Genomic DNA, 15,713 nt, shown 5'->3' with positions numbered 1-15,713 from the left:
TATTATAGTTCATGTTTTGGTTATAGTTTTTAGTTGAAAGAGAAATCTCTCTTAAGGAATTTCATCTTGTGACTGTTTTCTTCAGTTCAATTCCCTTTCATGAGGTAGTTTTCCTCAACTGAATTACTGCCTGGAGAAATTAAAACTCTTAATACATTTCATGACTAAGAATACATTCGCCAAGAGGGCTGAGGAGTACTATATTTAAGCGCATCCTCTTCTAAAGAAATAAAAAATGCACATGGAAATAGTTTTATCACTAATTTTACATGAATTTACAGGATTTTTACATGAATCCTATAAAGGGCACCAATTTCCAAATGGTCATATCTCTGATTAAATGGCACCTGATCTTCCAAGTTACAGATTTTTACTTCAGTCTTTCCAGATTTTTATTTTAGGCAGTAAGCACTGAATGAAGGAATGCACAAGTCCAAGGATTCCCTCTAATGACAAGTAATGTTTAAGTACAATTAGTAGTATTTTTGAAAGCCAACAACCGTTTTTGCAAAAGAGTGGTACACGTTCATGTCTCACGCTGGATCACAAATTACTGTATTTTTCTTACAATAGTGCTGAACTTTTATTTGAGGTTTTCTGTTTCCGAAAAGCAGACATGATGGATTGAAATAAAAGATAATTTATTGCAGTGCTTACTTTCGTGTGCAGAGAGAAGCAGTGTAATTGTAATTTACAGTAGCTGTCAAGAAAAATCCATCACGGATGACATTAAAATGACTTATTTTGCCTGAGCCACTTATTGTTTAAATGTGCATAATCTAATAGAAAGAGATTATTTTTAAAAATCTGCTTTATATTCTTCTAAATTAATATCAAAACATATACTTATGAATTAAACATTAAAAACCATTTATTGATACTTTCATCATGACATTTACAACTGTAAGTTTAAATTATTTTTGATTGAACTGTCACATATTTGGGATGCATGAATCTACACATTCACAGTATTCTCATATGCATGGATCATATCATCTAGAGAGAATTACAAATACACAGATTTAGAAATAATTTAAAGCAAAATGGAGGTGCAGGGAGTATAGTAACACTGTAGCCTAAACATCACTAGCCATCCCTCATGAAGCACAAGGGCACAGAGAAAACTCTTTTCATTAAACTATTTTAGCCAGTGTTTCCCCAGAGATATCATCCCATCCTTATAGGCTTCAGAGAATTCCAAAATTTCCCATAAAGATCACTAGGTATTTGGTAACGTACTACTAATAAAAGATGCTTGCATGTTCTTTGCATGGTGTTATCAGGAGAAGGAATTTGTGCGAAAGGTGGTAAATATCTTAAAATAAGTAAGGCTAGTTGAAAGACGTTTGTAAACCTTCGGTCTGAAACGGTTCCAAGTACTTTTGGCTAAAAGGTGGAGACTGTTTATTTACTCCCTTGAGATTTTGCCTGAATAAGAAAAGGCGAAATAATAGAGGTCCCGAAACACTGCCTTAACACACCAGAACAAACATTTGTTAGTCCCCGGTGGCAGACACAAGCCATCTAAACAATGAAATGTATCAGGGTAAAAGTAAAAAGTTCGTTGTCTATTATTTTTCACGTAGTTTTTGTAAGTGTAGTTGTTGAGACTGATCTGGTTTTCAAAGGAGCTTGTACATGCAAATTCATCCTCTGTGAAAACTGACCTTTGCATCCAGATAGCTAAAATCCAATGTCACTTTCAATTCTACTCTTCTTCTTCTTCTTCTTCTTTTTATGTAGCTAGAATTAATGTAGTGAATATGTAATGAAATGCATTATCCTGCATGGAGATTTATCAGATTTTCCGACTGAATGCTATGCTTTGCGAGCACTAGCTGGAGTTCACCTGCATGTTGGTGTGGCGTGTGGCTCTTTTTTGTAAAGAGTTAAGTCGTACACAAAAAAAGGGAACAAAGGTCAGCACCCAGCCGCCACTTGAATGTGAGATTTTTCTTTTTATTCCCCTTGATGTATACTAGGCTCTGTGTTATTAGTCTTAATGATGGAAAATTGTAGTGTTGATACAAATCTTTTTTTCAAAGTAGTAGGCGGGAGCTCCATTTGTTAGTAAGTTTTTTTGTGACTAAAAGCCACGGACAGTACATTTATGTAGCAGTAAAAGGCCTAGATGCTCTTTCCATAGCAGAGCTAATTATTCCTACTGTGACCTTACTGATCTAGCCTGTTCCTAGCACATCTCATCTGCACGCCTGTTCCTCTGTGTAGATGGTGTCAGAGAATATGAAAAACCCTATAATGAAACCATTTTCATGATGGAGAAAGGCTACTGGAGTTGCACTTGCTACAAAGAGGCTCAATTATATGAGTAATTGTGATAATTTTCTACATTCATAGCCTTCAATGGGGAAAAAAGAATGAGAGCCACAAAGGAAAATTACTTTAACAAGAAAGTACAGAGAGTAAAAATGGAAGAAGAGACAAAAAGGGGAAAAAATAACCAGAAAAAAAAGTTTAAAAAATAGATCTGGAGGGAGGAATAGCGAGACAGGGAGAACAACAGAAAATGCTCAAAAGCCCATGTGCAGCTGTGTTGCACAATTAAATTGAATTTTTTTTCCTGCAGTTGATGAATGTGACTACTGCAAATGTGCCTCTGTAGTTAGCTATCATTTGTTGTTCCGTGACAGGAAAAGGATAATTACCTCTCAGAGAGAATCAAAGGCTGACATGCCCTTTAGACACAGCCATGAATGCAGAGCTCGATAGAATGCTTGAATAAGAATCTAGTGTTCTCTGCCCCCTTCTACTGAAGAATAAATTTTGTTAAAATGCAAGAGCACCACCAGTAAATTTGTTGAACCCTAGGTGTTCAAAAATATGAGATATATCTATCGACTCATCCCATTTGCAAAAATAAAACTGCATTTTGAATTCATTTCTATTATATTCATGGACAGTAAGATAGTGAGATATGCATTAAATTTCTTTTCCCAGTAGGGGTCTGATTCAACATTTCCTATGAAAGAACAGAGAGACACTATCCTTTTTTCCCAGGCTAGTTAGCCTATAATTTAAAACTGTCAAAAACACAATTTTGCTCAAAGTCTTCAATAAAAGCTTCTCAGATATAACCCAAAGAGATTTTACTAAAGTTTGATTCAGACATTGTTACAATATTTTTAAAGCCATAAATACATTTAACTGATATTTTACTGCCTTTTTTCTTAAAGTATTTGAGGGCTTACGAAGAAAAAAGGCAGCATCTTTTCAAGGTGACTACGACTTCCATCCTTTAGACAAACGGGAAGTCTTCAATGGTTCATATTAATGAGAACAGTACTTTAAAAGGTACTGATGTGATCATCTTTAACAAAATGTATTACTTTTAAATGAAAACACATATTCTGTATGTCTACTTCAAAACAGTTATGGGGGCGGCGGGAAGATCTAAACGAAGGGAACAGATTATAGGGAAGTCTTGAATTCAGAAAATACACATATACTCAAAAAGCATGCATAGAATCCTGTTTGGAAAATAAGCCATAGTTTACAGGAAAACTGAACCAGACAAGAAAGGACATAAGCTTACCCTTTTAGCCTGTTTGCTAATCCACTGATTTACAAGGTAAGGCCTGCTTGAGCGAATGCTTTTTACCTTTGTATCATAGGAATATGTTTCACCTCATTCCTTTATAAAATTTAGTTTTCCTCCTGTTTCACTACTCAAGAGTTGGGATGTTTGTCCCCTTAGGGGCTTTCTTCCATAGTTGGTATGATTCTGAGTAAAGGAACACCACAGACTAATACGTTGAGCTAAAACTAAAGCAGTCGTATAAATATTGCTTGCTGCTCCTATAAGTTTCCTGCTGACCCGAGTATAATTCACTGTTTTAAAATCTTTTTTTTTAAACCCAGAGAACAACACTGCAGCTTGGCAGTCCACATACTGATATCAGACTGAAATGATGGTTCTGAATCATAAAACATGTCATCAACTTTATACCAAGCCACCAATAACCTTTGTCCCATTTGCCAACCCTCCCTTTACTTGTCAGTGTAAGGCTTACCTGATTGTGTTTCCAATTACAGAGAAGGGAGCCCCTGCTCTGCAAGCTGCAATTGCTTCATCTCTACACCTCCTGGCAACCTCCACTAACTTTTTACCACATTCGTCCACATTGCCCACCAAAAATGTTTCAGAGGTATCTCCATGGTAGCCATTGTAATAGACCTAAACACAGGCAAACGTTTTAAAATATGTCCTTGTTTAAAAATGAACTCTCCTAATGTATATATTGTGTTCATTTATGCATTTAATAGATTCAGATGTTTCATACTTCCAGAATTACTCTGAAGTTTCCCTACCAAAAAAAAAAAAAAAAAAAAAAAAATGTGCTAAAGCCTTACACCTTACAGAAATTAAGAAAAAAAAAAAAAGAAGCCATAAAACAATATGACAAAATTTAAAAATAAATATGTAACTGTATGGCCATTTCAATAGCATTATGATTAACAATGCTCTTAAAATGTTTTGATACCTCATTTTATTTCTGAGAAGACAAAACTATATGTGCATAAGCTAGTGGCCAAAGACACTGACCCACAATTACTATAATATGTCTAAAGAACCCAGAAGAATTTAACATAGTGAAAAGTTTCTTCAGTGTCATGGAGATACACGATCTTTTATTTATCAGTTCTACACTTGGAAGTGACAGATAAGAAGAAATAAAATAGACTTGTCAGTATTTGACATAGGAGAGTTTAGTTCTAAAAACTGAACTAAATTGAATATGAGAATGAAATATGCTATGGAAAAATCCTATCTGGAAGTGAAACTTTAATCAAATGTTCCAGATAGCAGAATGTTAACAGAAAACACTATACATGGGTTTTTAAAGGATAAAAATATAACAAAATAAACTTAAGAATAAAATTACAGAAAAAATAATTTTATCACTTGTCAATGATTTGGAAGGCCCCATAGGATCTTGAAAAATACCAGATTTATTATAAAAATCACTAATAATAAAAACACTATAATAAACAGAGAAGGTAGAAGAGACTGGTTGAAAGCTGACCCTTAGACATAGCGTGGAATTTGCTATTTTGCATAAATTTGACCTATGTAACTATTTTTCACATTTCTCTTTCTCATGAAGTAGAATGCAGAAACTTATATAAAAAAGGTATTTATCTGAGTTTTCTGATTGTTTTAATACTGAGTTAATGTCTTAAATCTGTATAGTATTCTGTACTAAATACTACACTCTGTAAGGGAAGCAGGAAAAGTCGTTATTATGTCTTTACTTTCTAAGTCAGAAAACTGAGGCATACACAAGTAACTTGTCTCAGGTTAGTGGTGGAATACAGAGGTAGATTCAGATTAATATGATGGGTTATTGGCTTCTAATCAAATGTTTTCTCTACTATGTCAAGTGACCTTAACTCCTTGTAATAGAATTTTATACATTTGTTCCCATTTGCAATCCAAGAAAGTACAGGTTTGATGTTATACACAAATATATAACAGTTGCCAATATAAGAGTAATCATTAAAAAAAAAATGCATAGGGGCGCCTGGGTGGCTCAGTCCGAGGACTTTGGCTCTGGTCATGATCTTGCAGTTCGTGAGTTCAAGCCCTGCATTGAGCTCTGTACTGACAGCTCAGAGTCTGGAGCCTGCTTTAGATTCTGTGCTCTGTCTTTCTCTCTCTGCCCCTCCCTCACTCGCACTCTGTGTTTCTCTCTCTCTCAGAAATAAACATAAATTTTTAAATGTATAATTCAGTGTTTTATAACTATTATTTAAGTAAAAATATTTTTAAAAATCTTTATTTTCCTTTTTATGACTTTTGGCTAGCTTTCAAAATGACTACTTGGAAAATACAATATATATGGAAATAACAATACTTTTGAAAGTCTGTGGCAGTTATCTATAGTTAGGATTTGTGCTCCCAAAGTATTCTTGTTTTGTACTTTATTTATTAAACAAATATTTATCGAGCAACTACTCTGGACATCTCATTGTCTATTTTTTAACATTCAACTTTCAAGGGGGAAAGATGCCTATTTTCTGGTGATGTATACAACATGTAAACAATTATAAAATGCATGATGAGTATTTTCTAATAAAAGTATAAAGATCTGATAATGGAGCCTTTCACTTAATAAAATACCTCATAAGAAATATAATTTGTGGGGAGGGATAGAAAAAGAAATATAATTTGTTAAGATACCTACCTGTATGTTTCCTGACTCCTCCAGATTTCTAGACACTTGAAATATTTTACTTTGCTTTATTAGTTTTGCAACTGTGAAATATTTGAATGTTCAAATTGGAATTGTTTATTAAGAGTCTTCAGGAAAACAGAAAAGGCATGGGATGGATGCACTGGAGGCAGCAGGAAAGAGTGTGTTGGTTTCATTCAAAGTGGCAATATTTTATTAGGGGCTGATGAGGTGAGATGATAAATGTAAAACCCCTAAATCAGTTACAATTCAAAAGAAAAGTATATCATGAAAATACTTTATTTCAGGTATACTTTATAAAATATCTCCCTCTACATGATTCTGAGTTGGAAAGATAAACCAACAGAATATATGTGGAGCAAATGTTCAAGTAGTCTAAGTAGGACAAAATGATATATGAAAGAGTATCAGCAATAAAGGAATCTCTGGCTATATTATCATACAAGCTGATAGGAAGACAAGAGGGTGAGTTAATTTAAACAACTAAAAATTTGACTAAACTCAACTGGTGGATGCCAATTTCCACCTCATTCCCACACCTACCTGTGTTCATGGTCTGGATACATACACAACTACTATTAAAAATATTTCCTCATTAACAGAAGCTGTACTCCTTGAATGTTGTCTGTCTCAACTAGTTCTCATCAGTTGATTAAATTTTATTCATTTAAAAATTATTTATTAATCATGAGACATATAGAATTTATCTCCAATCTACATAACCCAAAGGAACCGCTACAAATTTTTTTAGTAAAATGAACTGCCCAAGCCCAAATCATCCAAGTCTGAGACCAGTGAGAGGCTGCGAGAATTAGTAAAGGTTAGAGCTTATACAATTCAAAGTTCCCATGTGAAATCACTTTGGGTTGTTATTTAAAAGAAAGGCTGTTAACCATTTGGTAAAAAGTTAAGTTCGGTGAGAAAACCACTCTGCTTGTATGCTCCAAGTTCAAGGCTCTCTATACCCTCTATACCAGAAATGGAACACGACGTTACCTTCAGGGATTTTAATAAATCTAAGGAACACTGCTAGCAAAAGAGTTGCTGTCCAAATAGACTGACACACACAGGCCAATGTAGCCCCTAATGACAGAGTAAGATAATGACAGGCCCCACTCAAAATCAGCAGGAAGAGGAAGATCAATCTTGGCAGAGTGAAGGAAAAATGCTGGCTTTCTTCGCGTTAGCTCATCTCATACATATCTAGCTTCAGCAGCTGCCCAGTGCTGTGGTGCTCTGCATTAACTACACAGTGGATCAATAACAATTACACCTTCTCAAAAACATGACACATAGCAGGATTGGGTTGACATTTCACTTAGGCCAACATTGATCTCAGTGCATCTGATTCCAGCCCTAAATTCAAGTCAGGCCTGGGTTTACTTGGAATAAACACAGAGTTAAAGACAAAAAAGGAAACCAGCTGCTTGCGTCTGGGTCTAGAAGTAAACAGCACTTCCCTTGGTGCAGTTCACATTTTCAATCCACAATTCTTCCTGTTGCTACCAGCAATTCTGAAGTTGATCAAAGACTATTTTTTATATTATTTACTCACCGTGACATCAATGTTGATAATATCTCCATCCCGAAGAGGTCGACTGAAACATAAACAGAATAAAAACGGTGATAGACAGATCTCAATAAAAGGAATGTAAAAATAAATGCCTAAGACTATCACAACCCCGGTGAGTCACACTGATAATTTAGAGTGGAAGAGGAATAAATGGAATAACTATATCTAATCTTTAAGTTACGTTAGTCACATCAAATATTACAAGACACACATAATAGGAACATATTGCCATTGTTTAAACATCTTTAAAATATTCTTTAAATAAATGTACTTATTAGTTACCTTAATTTTGCAAAGACCTGAAACAACAGTTGATAATCTATATTTGCCTACATTTGAATTTTTATCAGTTATATGGTTAAAATCTAAGAAGGTAAAAGAGATATTTCATGGACCATAACTTTTTGGATTACTCACTGCTTTAACAAACATTAAAGTATGTCCAGTTGAAGCAAAATACTTCAAAATTTTTGTTTTACCATAATCAGCTTCAAAAGTTTACAGGTGGGTTTCAATTCAACTAGCATCTTTCAACATATGTTATAGATCTTAGTTTCATGCTTTAGTTTCCAAAGGAACAATATGTTATTAAGCAATGAATACCTGTCAGGAATACCATGACATAGCACGTTGTTTACAGAGGTACAAACAGATTTTGGAAAACCTCCGTAGCCTAGAGGTGAGGGATAAGCATCATGACTGATGATTTCCTGATGGACAAGAGCATCTATCTCTTCAGTTGTCATGTCAACCTAAAATATTAAATAAAGAAACTGTTCAGCAACTGTTGAAGTCATTTCCTGTACTCATTGACTATGTCTACAGCTACAGTACTTTCTGATGAGATTATATAAATTTACTGTTATAAGCTTGTGATACAACAGTTTAATTAATGGTGATTAACATTAAATTTTTAAACTGTGCCTTTTGGACAACTGTTTGCGCACAGGATGGTGTTATGGGCTGTTAGGAAATGGAGACTTTAAACTCTAAGATCCTTTAAATTATCTGTGAATCATTCAATGATATGATTCCTTTTGAGCCTGAAAGCTTCACAAAGTATGCCTAGGCAGTTCCTTCCTCTTCTTCAATGGTTAGTGCCTCGGGCTGGCTAAAGCATATAAATAAATTCTCAAACGTATCTTCAGTTTAGATGACAAAGCTTGAAAAGAGGGTCATCCCATACCTTCTTATCTCGCAAAACCCTACATGGGCTTTGCAGCAATGACGGGGAGATTATGGATCATTATTTTAAAATTTAGGTCTGATACACACTGTAGAAGTTTGCTTGTCACGAATCTTGATTTCTTTCATGCCTAAACAAATCCATTGTTTTTAAAAAATACTTTTGAGAGTATTTTTTTCTGAAACTAAAACTAAAAAACAATCTCTCTCAAACTAAAAAAAAAAACTAAACTAAAATTGAGTTTTATGAGTACATGAAGATATCTCCATAAACTCATAAGTCACAAATAAAATTCTAAAACAAAAGCTTTTATTAAAAATTAACTATTTCTGTAATATTTTTGTGCTATTTGATATTCACATTAAATTTAGTTACATTGCTATCACATGTTTATTACACAAACGATACCCTAAGTGATTTCATCACTGAGACTCACTTCTTAAATTCTGTCCACCTTCTGGAAACTATAGGTCCATACCTTTTTTTTTCTTTAATGATTCTTATAAGCAGGGTGTTTCAGATTATTCTGGAAGAACTAAATCTTGTAGTAAGACAGCTGTCCATAATTACATTTTACATTACCTATAGCTTTGTGTTATCCACTCTAATCTTTCTTCGCAGAGTTAATGCAAGAAAAGAGACAAAGGATGAGGCGGAACAACTCTTCAGGCACACAGAAATAATGTGGGGAATAAAAGCAGAAACTACAGGCAGGAATAAGGAGGCAGAAGTCAAAGATGCCTGCCATGGATCAAGTTGGATAGGCTGATTGGGCCCAAAGTATCTCTGGAATCTTTCTCCTTAACACTGAATTTGGATTTTAAGTTAGCTCTTAAATAAACACATAAAATAATAAAATCCCTTTCCCCCACCCCAAGGCTTTACTTGGTTTTGTAACAAATTAGATGTATACAAAAGAAGAGTTCAATGGACAGAGGGAAAAGAAAAGAGGAGGGTTGGTTGCCCCTTCTGTAAGCCCTTCTGAGGCTTGGTGAGACGCCACCTTTAAACTCTTCCCAGCCAGGAGGAGGACATGACGGGCCAGCTGACAAGCCTGACGAAGCCCTTGAATCTGATCTTCATTCTTAACTTCTATGCTGTCTCCCCAGTCGGGTACAATGCCTGTCGTCACATAGTCTGGCTTCTTTATGTGCTTGAGGAAAAAGGATTGAAAATGAAGATCAGAACCCAGCACACGACAATGGGATCATTTTTTCGGACACAGCCTCCTGCTTTATGGAGCTCTGCCCTTCCTGCCGGAGCACCGACCTCCGAAGCCAGCACAACAGACCCTCCAGGCTGCCCCCAGTTCCTTCCCCTGCCCTTTTGAACTTAACATTGCCTGTTAGTGCTGCTTCTGGATGGTCTGTTAACCTTACTGTGCTTTGAGTCAAACTGGTCTGAAGTAGACTTCTGGTCAAAACAAACAGTAGTTTTCTTTTCTTCCTCCTCCCAACCCTGTAAGAAGCATTATTGCCATTGATGAAAAAAATAGCACCAAGCTTCCAAATTGCCAAATGGCTAATTAAGAGCACTTTCATCTTCGTAACACAAAGATAAAATTTATGCAAAGGATAGCTCACAACACCCTCTCCGAATGAACATATGTAAAAGGCTGACTGTCAAGTCTACTGAAGCCTATTACGTATACACTTTTCTTATACTTTGCAACTGTACCCAAACTAAGAAGGGACTAGAGAACAAAACCAAACAGCTTTCTTTTCTTTCTTCTTTTTTTAAATGCATAAAGAATACCTAGAACACTTCCATCATTTGTCAAAAACAAACAAAGAAACCCCCTCAAAACTCAAAACATTCAACCCTGATCACCCTTGTAGAACATTCTCCACTGCTTACTTAAACCTATGGGCAGCATTCAGAAAATAAATACAGTTTTACACACAGAGCTTCTTTGAGTGTCAAGGTTTTGCTCAGCTCTTTGCAATCTATTCATGGAAAGTGCCACATAAGCATTGTTGAACAGTACCCAGGAAGGGTACACGGCAGTTGGGAACAGGAAGCTGAGAGAGATAACACTATTTCAATTGACATCACAGCAACTCTGGAAGGGTGAGGTTAAGGGTCTGCTCTTTGTGAAGCGTATCACACAGGGCTTAGGACTGTCACTGATTCTGGTGTTCACAGGGGCCTTTCTGACACAGGTGACGCCACGGCTAGCGGTGCCACGGCTGAGCTCTGGATGAGCACCTACTCCAACAGTTTGGCTGCCAGTGCCCACAAAAGCTCTCCCAGTCTCCCCCACACACTGTGCTCTCGTCTCCACTCTGCTTTGTGATGTGGCCAGGTTACAATTAGAGGCAGAAGAGCTACTGGGTTGTCACTGACATTTCTAAAACAATATGTTCATCTCTCCGGAGATTTCCTTTTCTCTCCCACTAAGGAAATACCAGGAGCATACTTTTGGGCTCTAGGAGCCTGTCTCACTGGCCCCTTTCCACATAAAAGGGCCACTCACCTTCAGGGAGTAGAATATACTTCATGTGGATTTACTGCTTTTAAAAAATTGCATAAAAGGGGGAAAGCAGGTGATTTCTCTGAGAAATCTATACTTCTTTCAGCTGTTCTCATTCTTCCTACATGACCCACACACCTCCTTTATACTGCATTTTGAAAAATAGATTGTTTTTCCACAGAGTTGTAATCTCTGAAAAAAATCAAGAATGCTCTGAGGCAAGAGGTTTTAATTAATTATTCTAAAGGCGGATACAAAACAGCAGCACTAATCCTACGGAAAGTATAAGGGCAGGCTTTAGGAAAAAACACCTAGTGTATTGCTTTCAAGTCCCAATTTTATAGCCAATTTTTTTTTATTTCTCTAAAAAAGTTAAGAAACTATAGACATGTACTTTTATCTTCATGTTAGAAATTTAATATGGAAAATTTCATGGTAGAAACTAATTCTAAATAATCTAAGCAGCTGTAAGCTGAGAGGTTTAGTTAAAAAAAAATTAACGTGACAGAACTACAGATGTTACAACTTCTCAAATCACAATTTTAAATCACAAACCAAGTTTAAAAATTAGAATTCAAATGGCTCAGAAATGAAAGGCGCAAACACATTTGATAGCTTCTGCAGTTAACCTTTATCTTGGCTAGAAAAAGCAGCAGATCACAGGCAATACAGTACCTCAGGGACTGGGTGGGCTGGAGAAGCTGCGGCCGGCAAAACTATACTGTGTGAAATATCTCTTTGTCTCCGGAAAAAGAAATTTCTTCTTTGTTGACTGCTTGACTGCTTGTGTAAGTAGATATGATTGAGTGGTGAAGAGAGAATTCTATGACAACCTATGAGCAGAAATAGGCATATTTTAAGTTAAAAAACCTAACATGGTGCTACATGTTAAGATTCTGCTTTGTTGTCTATGAAATCATTATCCTAATCCTTCACTGGCTCAAAAAAGGAAAAGCCCCAAATAGAAAGGAAAGCAGTGGTATTCTGAGTTCTAGTACAATAATAGCACAGCATATTTATTAGCTAATACTATGTTTACATAAATGTTTGACAATGGGAAACTCTACTCTAACGGGAAACAAATATATAGAAGCATCTGCTAAGTATCAGATCTGCAAAAAGAACAATTTCTGTTGTGGTACCTTACGCAGCAAATGTGCGGGATGACCCCAGATTCAAGGCACTGTTTGGGTGGCTTTATGTTCTTTAAAGCTGTTTTCCTTTCAAGAATCATGGACAAATTGCCAGCTGCACTTTTTGCCCTTGATAGGATTACTACTATGTGTTAAGTTCACGTGCAGTGAGGCATTATACCGAAATTCACCATGATGAATGCTCAAGTCAGAAAAAGACTAAATAGAAGAAATGTAGGGTGTAACCCTGAAACAAAATGGACAGAGGACCTGAAAGTACCCACAACAGGAATTTAGAAACATCTACCAAGAATGTAAATGCACATATCCTTTGACTCAGCAGTTCACCTCCTAGGACCTTACCTTGCAGATATTATGCAATAATGGATATATGAAGAAGATGTACCCTCATTTTGTAGTAGAAAAAAGGGAAAATAACACAAATTCCCATCAATGGGGGACTGGTGAAGTTTTTATGGCATGTCTATCCAACAGGAAACTATGAAGCTATTAGAGAATAACCTAAATCATTTCTATGTGTTGACATGTAAAGAGGCTACCATACATTGTCAGGAAAAAACCAAATGCTGAACAATATGTATAAAAAGCCCATTGATATAAAAATAATTTATACATTAATATAAGCTCGTATATGCCTATAAAATTTCTGAAAATTGATACTCATCAGTGGTTATTTTTGGAGCATGTGATCAGGACTGGGGGTGGGGAGGAAGACTTCCTGATTCATTTTATCTTCTTCCCTACTGTTAGACTTTCTAAACCATCCACTTACATTACTTTTATAATGAAAACAATAGTCTGAAAACTCCCCAACATATCACAATTACACGTCAGAGATCGGCAAACTGTAGCCCCAAGGCCAAATCTGGCCTGCTGCCTGTTTTTGTACAGCCCATAACCTAAAAATGATTTTTACACTTATAAATGGATAAAAAAGAAATAAAAAATAATATTTTTTAACGTGAAATTATATGAAATTCAGATTTCAATGCCCATAAATAAAGGCTTATTGGAACACAGCTTATAATTATCTATAGCTGCTTTGAGACACCGTGGCAGAGTTGAGTACTTGTGACAGAGACTGTATGACCCACAAAGCCTAAAATACTTACTATCTGGTCATTTACAGAAGTTCGTCAACTCCTGGTCCAGAGCACTGCTTCTCAAAGTGTGGTACCGAGACCAGCATATCAGCGCCACATGGGAAAAAATGCAAATTATCGGGACCCTCATCAATTTACTGACTCAAACTCTGGGCTGAGGTCAGCAATCTGTGCCTTCATGAGGCCTTACAGTGATTCTGCTGCCCATTAAAGTATGAGAGTTACTGGCCTAGAGTAACATTTCATCTGTGAAACACAATAGAAATACGAACTGCAGGTAAGTACTGGCTTCCAAAGTCAAGATCTCCAAGTGAGGTGGAAAAAGGCACGGACACAAACAAACCCCAGTGGTCAGTGATTCGGTGTCCTAAGTTTCACTCAATTACATCCTTCCATAAAGTTGAATGTAATCGTGTTGAATCAAACTTCCAGAAGTGTTTTGGTGTTATTTTAAACAATTCTAATACTAGACAAAATGCAGCAATATCACTTCTTTAAATATCAACAGTTGCTTGACAGAGGCAGGTACATAGTCCCTGAAGCTTGTAAATTGCCCCGAGGACAACACCACCAGCTCTAGGACTGTTAACTGGTACATGGGGGCAGGGCACTTTCCTAGGAAAAGCAGGAGGTTGGAAAGCAGAAGCTGGACTTGCATTTCAGCTCTACCACTCAGCTGTGTGGCCCTGATCAAGCTTCTTTTTTTGAGTCTCAGGTGAGAATTAACTGGAATATGTGAAAAAGTATGTGAAAACACTTTGCATTCTAATAAATGACATTTCCTTCAAGAACACTTAAAAAGTAAAATGAGAAAGAAAACACGTGCTCCATTATAGCTTCTAATACTGAGCACTTACTATGTGTCAATTACTGTATGAGGCACTTTACATATGTTAGCTCCTGAATCTAAATGAGAACGCTATGAGTTGTAAACTATTATGACTCCATTCCACAGTTGAAGATAATGAAGCACCTAAAGGTAAGAAACTTCCACAGGCACATGTAGTAAGTTCCAAAGCTGTGAGAAAGCAGGTCAAGTTGCCTCCACAAAATACATTTTCTCATACATGTGAGGAAAATGACCTAACCACATGGAAACACCCAGAAAACATAAAGGCATCACAAAACTATTAAAAGGTACCACCGTTAGGTTATTTTTCCAAAAGTGGTTTGAGGTTGACCTAATCCATCCACTCTCTCCAGCCCAGCTCCCTTTGTTGACCAAACAAAGGCTTTAGTGAGGTGGCTGACAGAAGAAGTTGGCTGTCAGTCTAAGGTTATGGAACAGAAAATCTGGATCCCAGCTAAAGCAAAGACTTAGGTGGAATCCACCTATGATTCCAGGCTCCCTAAGTGCATCTCTAGTAGGATAACAGACAAGACACAAGCTTATCAGTATCTTCCTTCAGAGGAAAGTATGTATTATGGTTGCTATTATGGTAACATTAATTGAATTAGTAACAATAATCATGTGGTTCACATTTAGTGGCCACTTCCTTTAATGAAGTACAGTGCTAGGTGCTCTACATACATGATCTCTTTCTTACCAATTCTGTCTCGTAGGCAGGTAGCTGTTGATGGCACCGTTTTACAGATGAGGAACTAAGACTCACACCTGTAGTGGTTAGTGGGGGAGCCTAAGGTTCCACATCCCCTAAAACCAAATCAAGGACTGTGTCTGCTGCTCCAAGATGCCTTGCTTCAGTGTGCAGGGGCTCTAGTAGATAGCATGCTTTGCTAGAGAATGTGGTTTTCCTTGGGGATTAGACTTAAAGGGAAGGTTTTGTAAAAAAAAATATATATATATATATGAAAAAATAAACATCATAGGACCATCCAACATTTAGAAGAAGGCACTTTTTCATGAAAATTCTTAGATCTGATCTAAGAGGCACTGCAGTAGTGAAAACAACATGACCTTTGAAGTCTGACAGATCTGAGTAACCAAAACTTCTGAGCCCCACATTCTTCACCATTACATGGGAAGAGTAGTGCTTTCCTCACTAGTA

General features: G+C 36.4%; 1 protein-coding gene across 1 annotated transcript in view; it reads right to left on the bottom strand.

Moving 5' to 3' along the window:
* The window catches only part of METAP1D (methionyl aminopeptidase type 1D, mitochondrial), an 85,809-nt gene that overhangs the window by 5,698 nt on the left and 64,398 nt on the right, over positions 1-15,713 (bottom strand). Inside the window, exons 2-6 of the mRNA XM_039239226.1 lie at positions 12,123-12,280; positions 9,978-10,127; positions 8,392-8,540; positions 7,771-7,813; positions 4,032-4,195 (exon numbers count right to left, since the gene is read on the bottom strand). Coding sequence (XP_039095157.1) covers positions 4,032-4,195; positions 7,771-7,813; positions 8,392-8,540; positions 9,978-10,127; positions 12,123-12,280 — 664 coding nt within the window. The remainder of the gene's footprint in view (positions 1-4,031; positions 4,196-7,770; positions 7,814-8,391; positions 8,541-9,977; positions 10,128-12,122; positions 12,281-15,713) is intronic.

The sequence above is a fragment of the Hyaena hyaena genome, unplaced genomic scaffold (genome assembly GCF_003009895.1).
Source record: "Hyaena hyaena isolate Hyena2069 unplaced genomic scaffold, ASM300989v1 scaffold_154, whole genome shotgun sequence".
Taxonomy (NCBI): Eukaryota; Metazoa; Chordata; class Mammalia; order Carnivora; family Hyaenidae; genus Hyaena; species Hyaena hyaena.
This window is presented reverse-complemented; position numbering and strand designations above follow the sequence as displayed.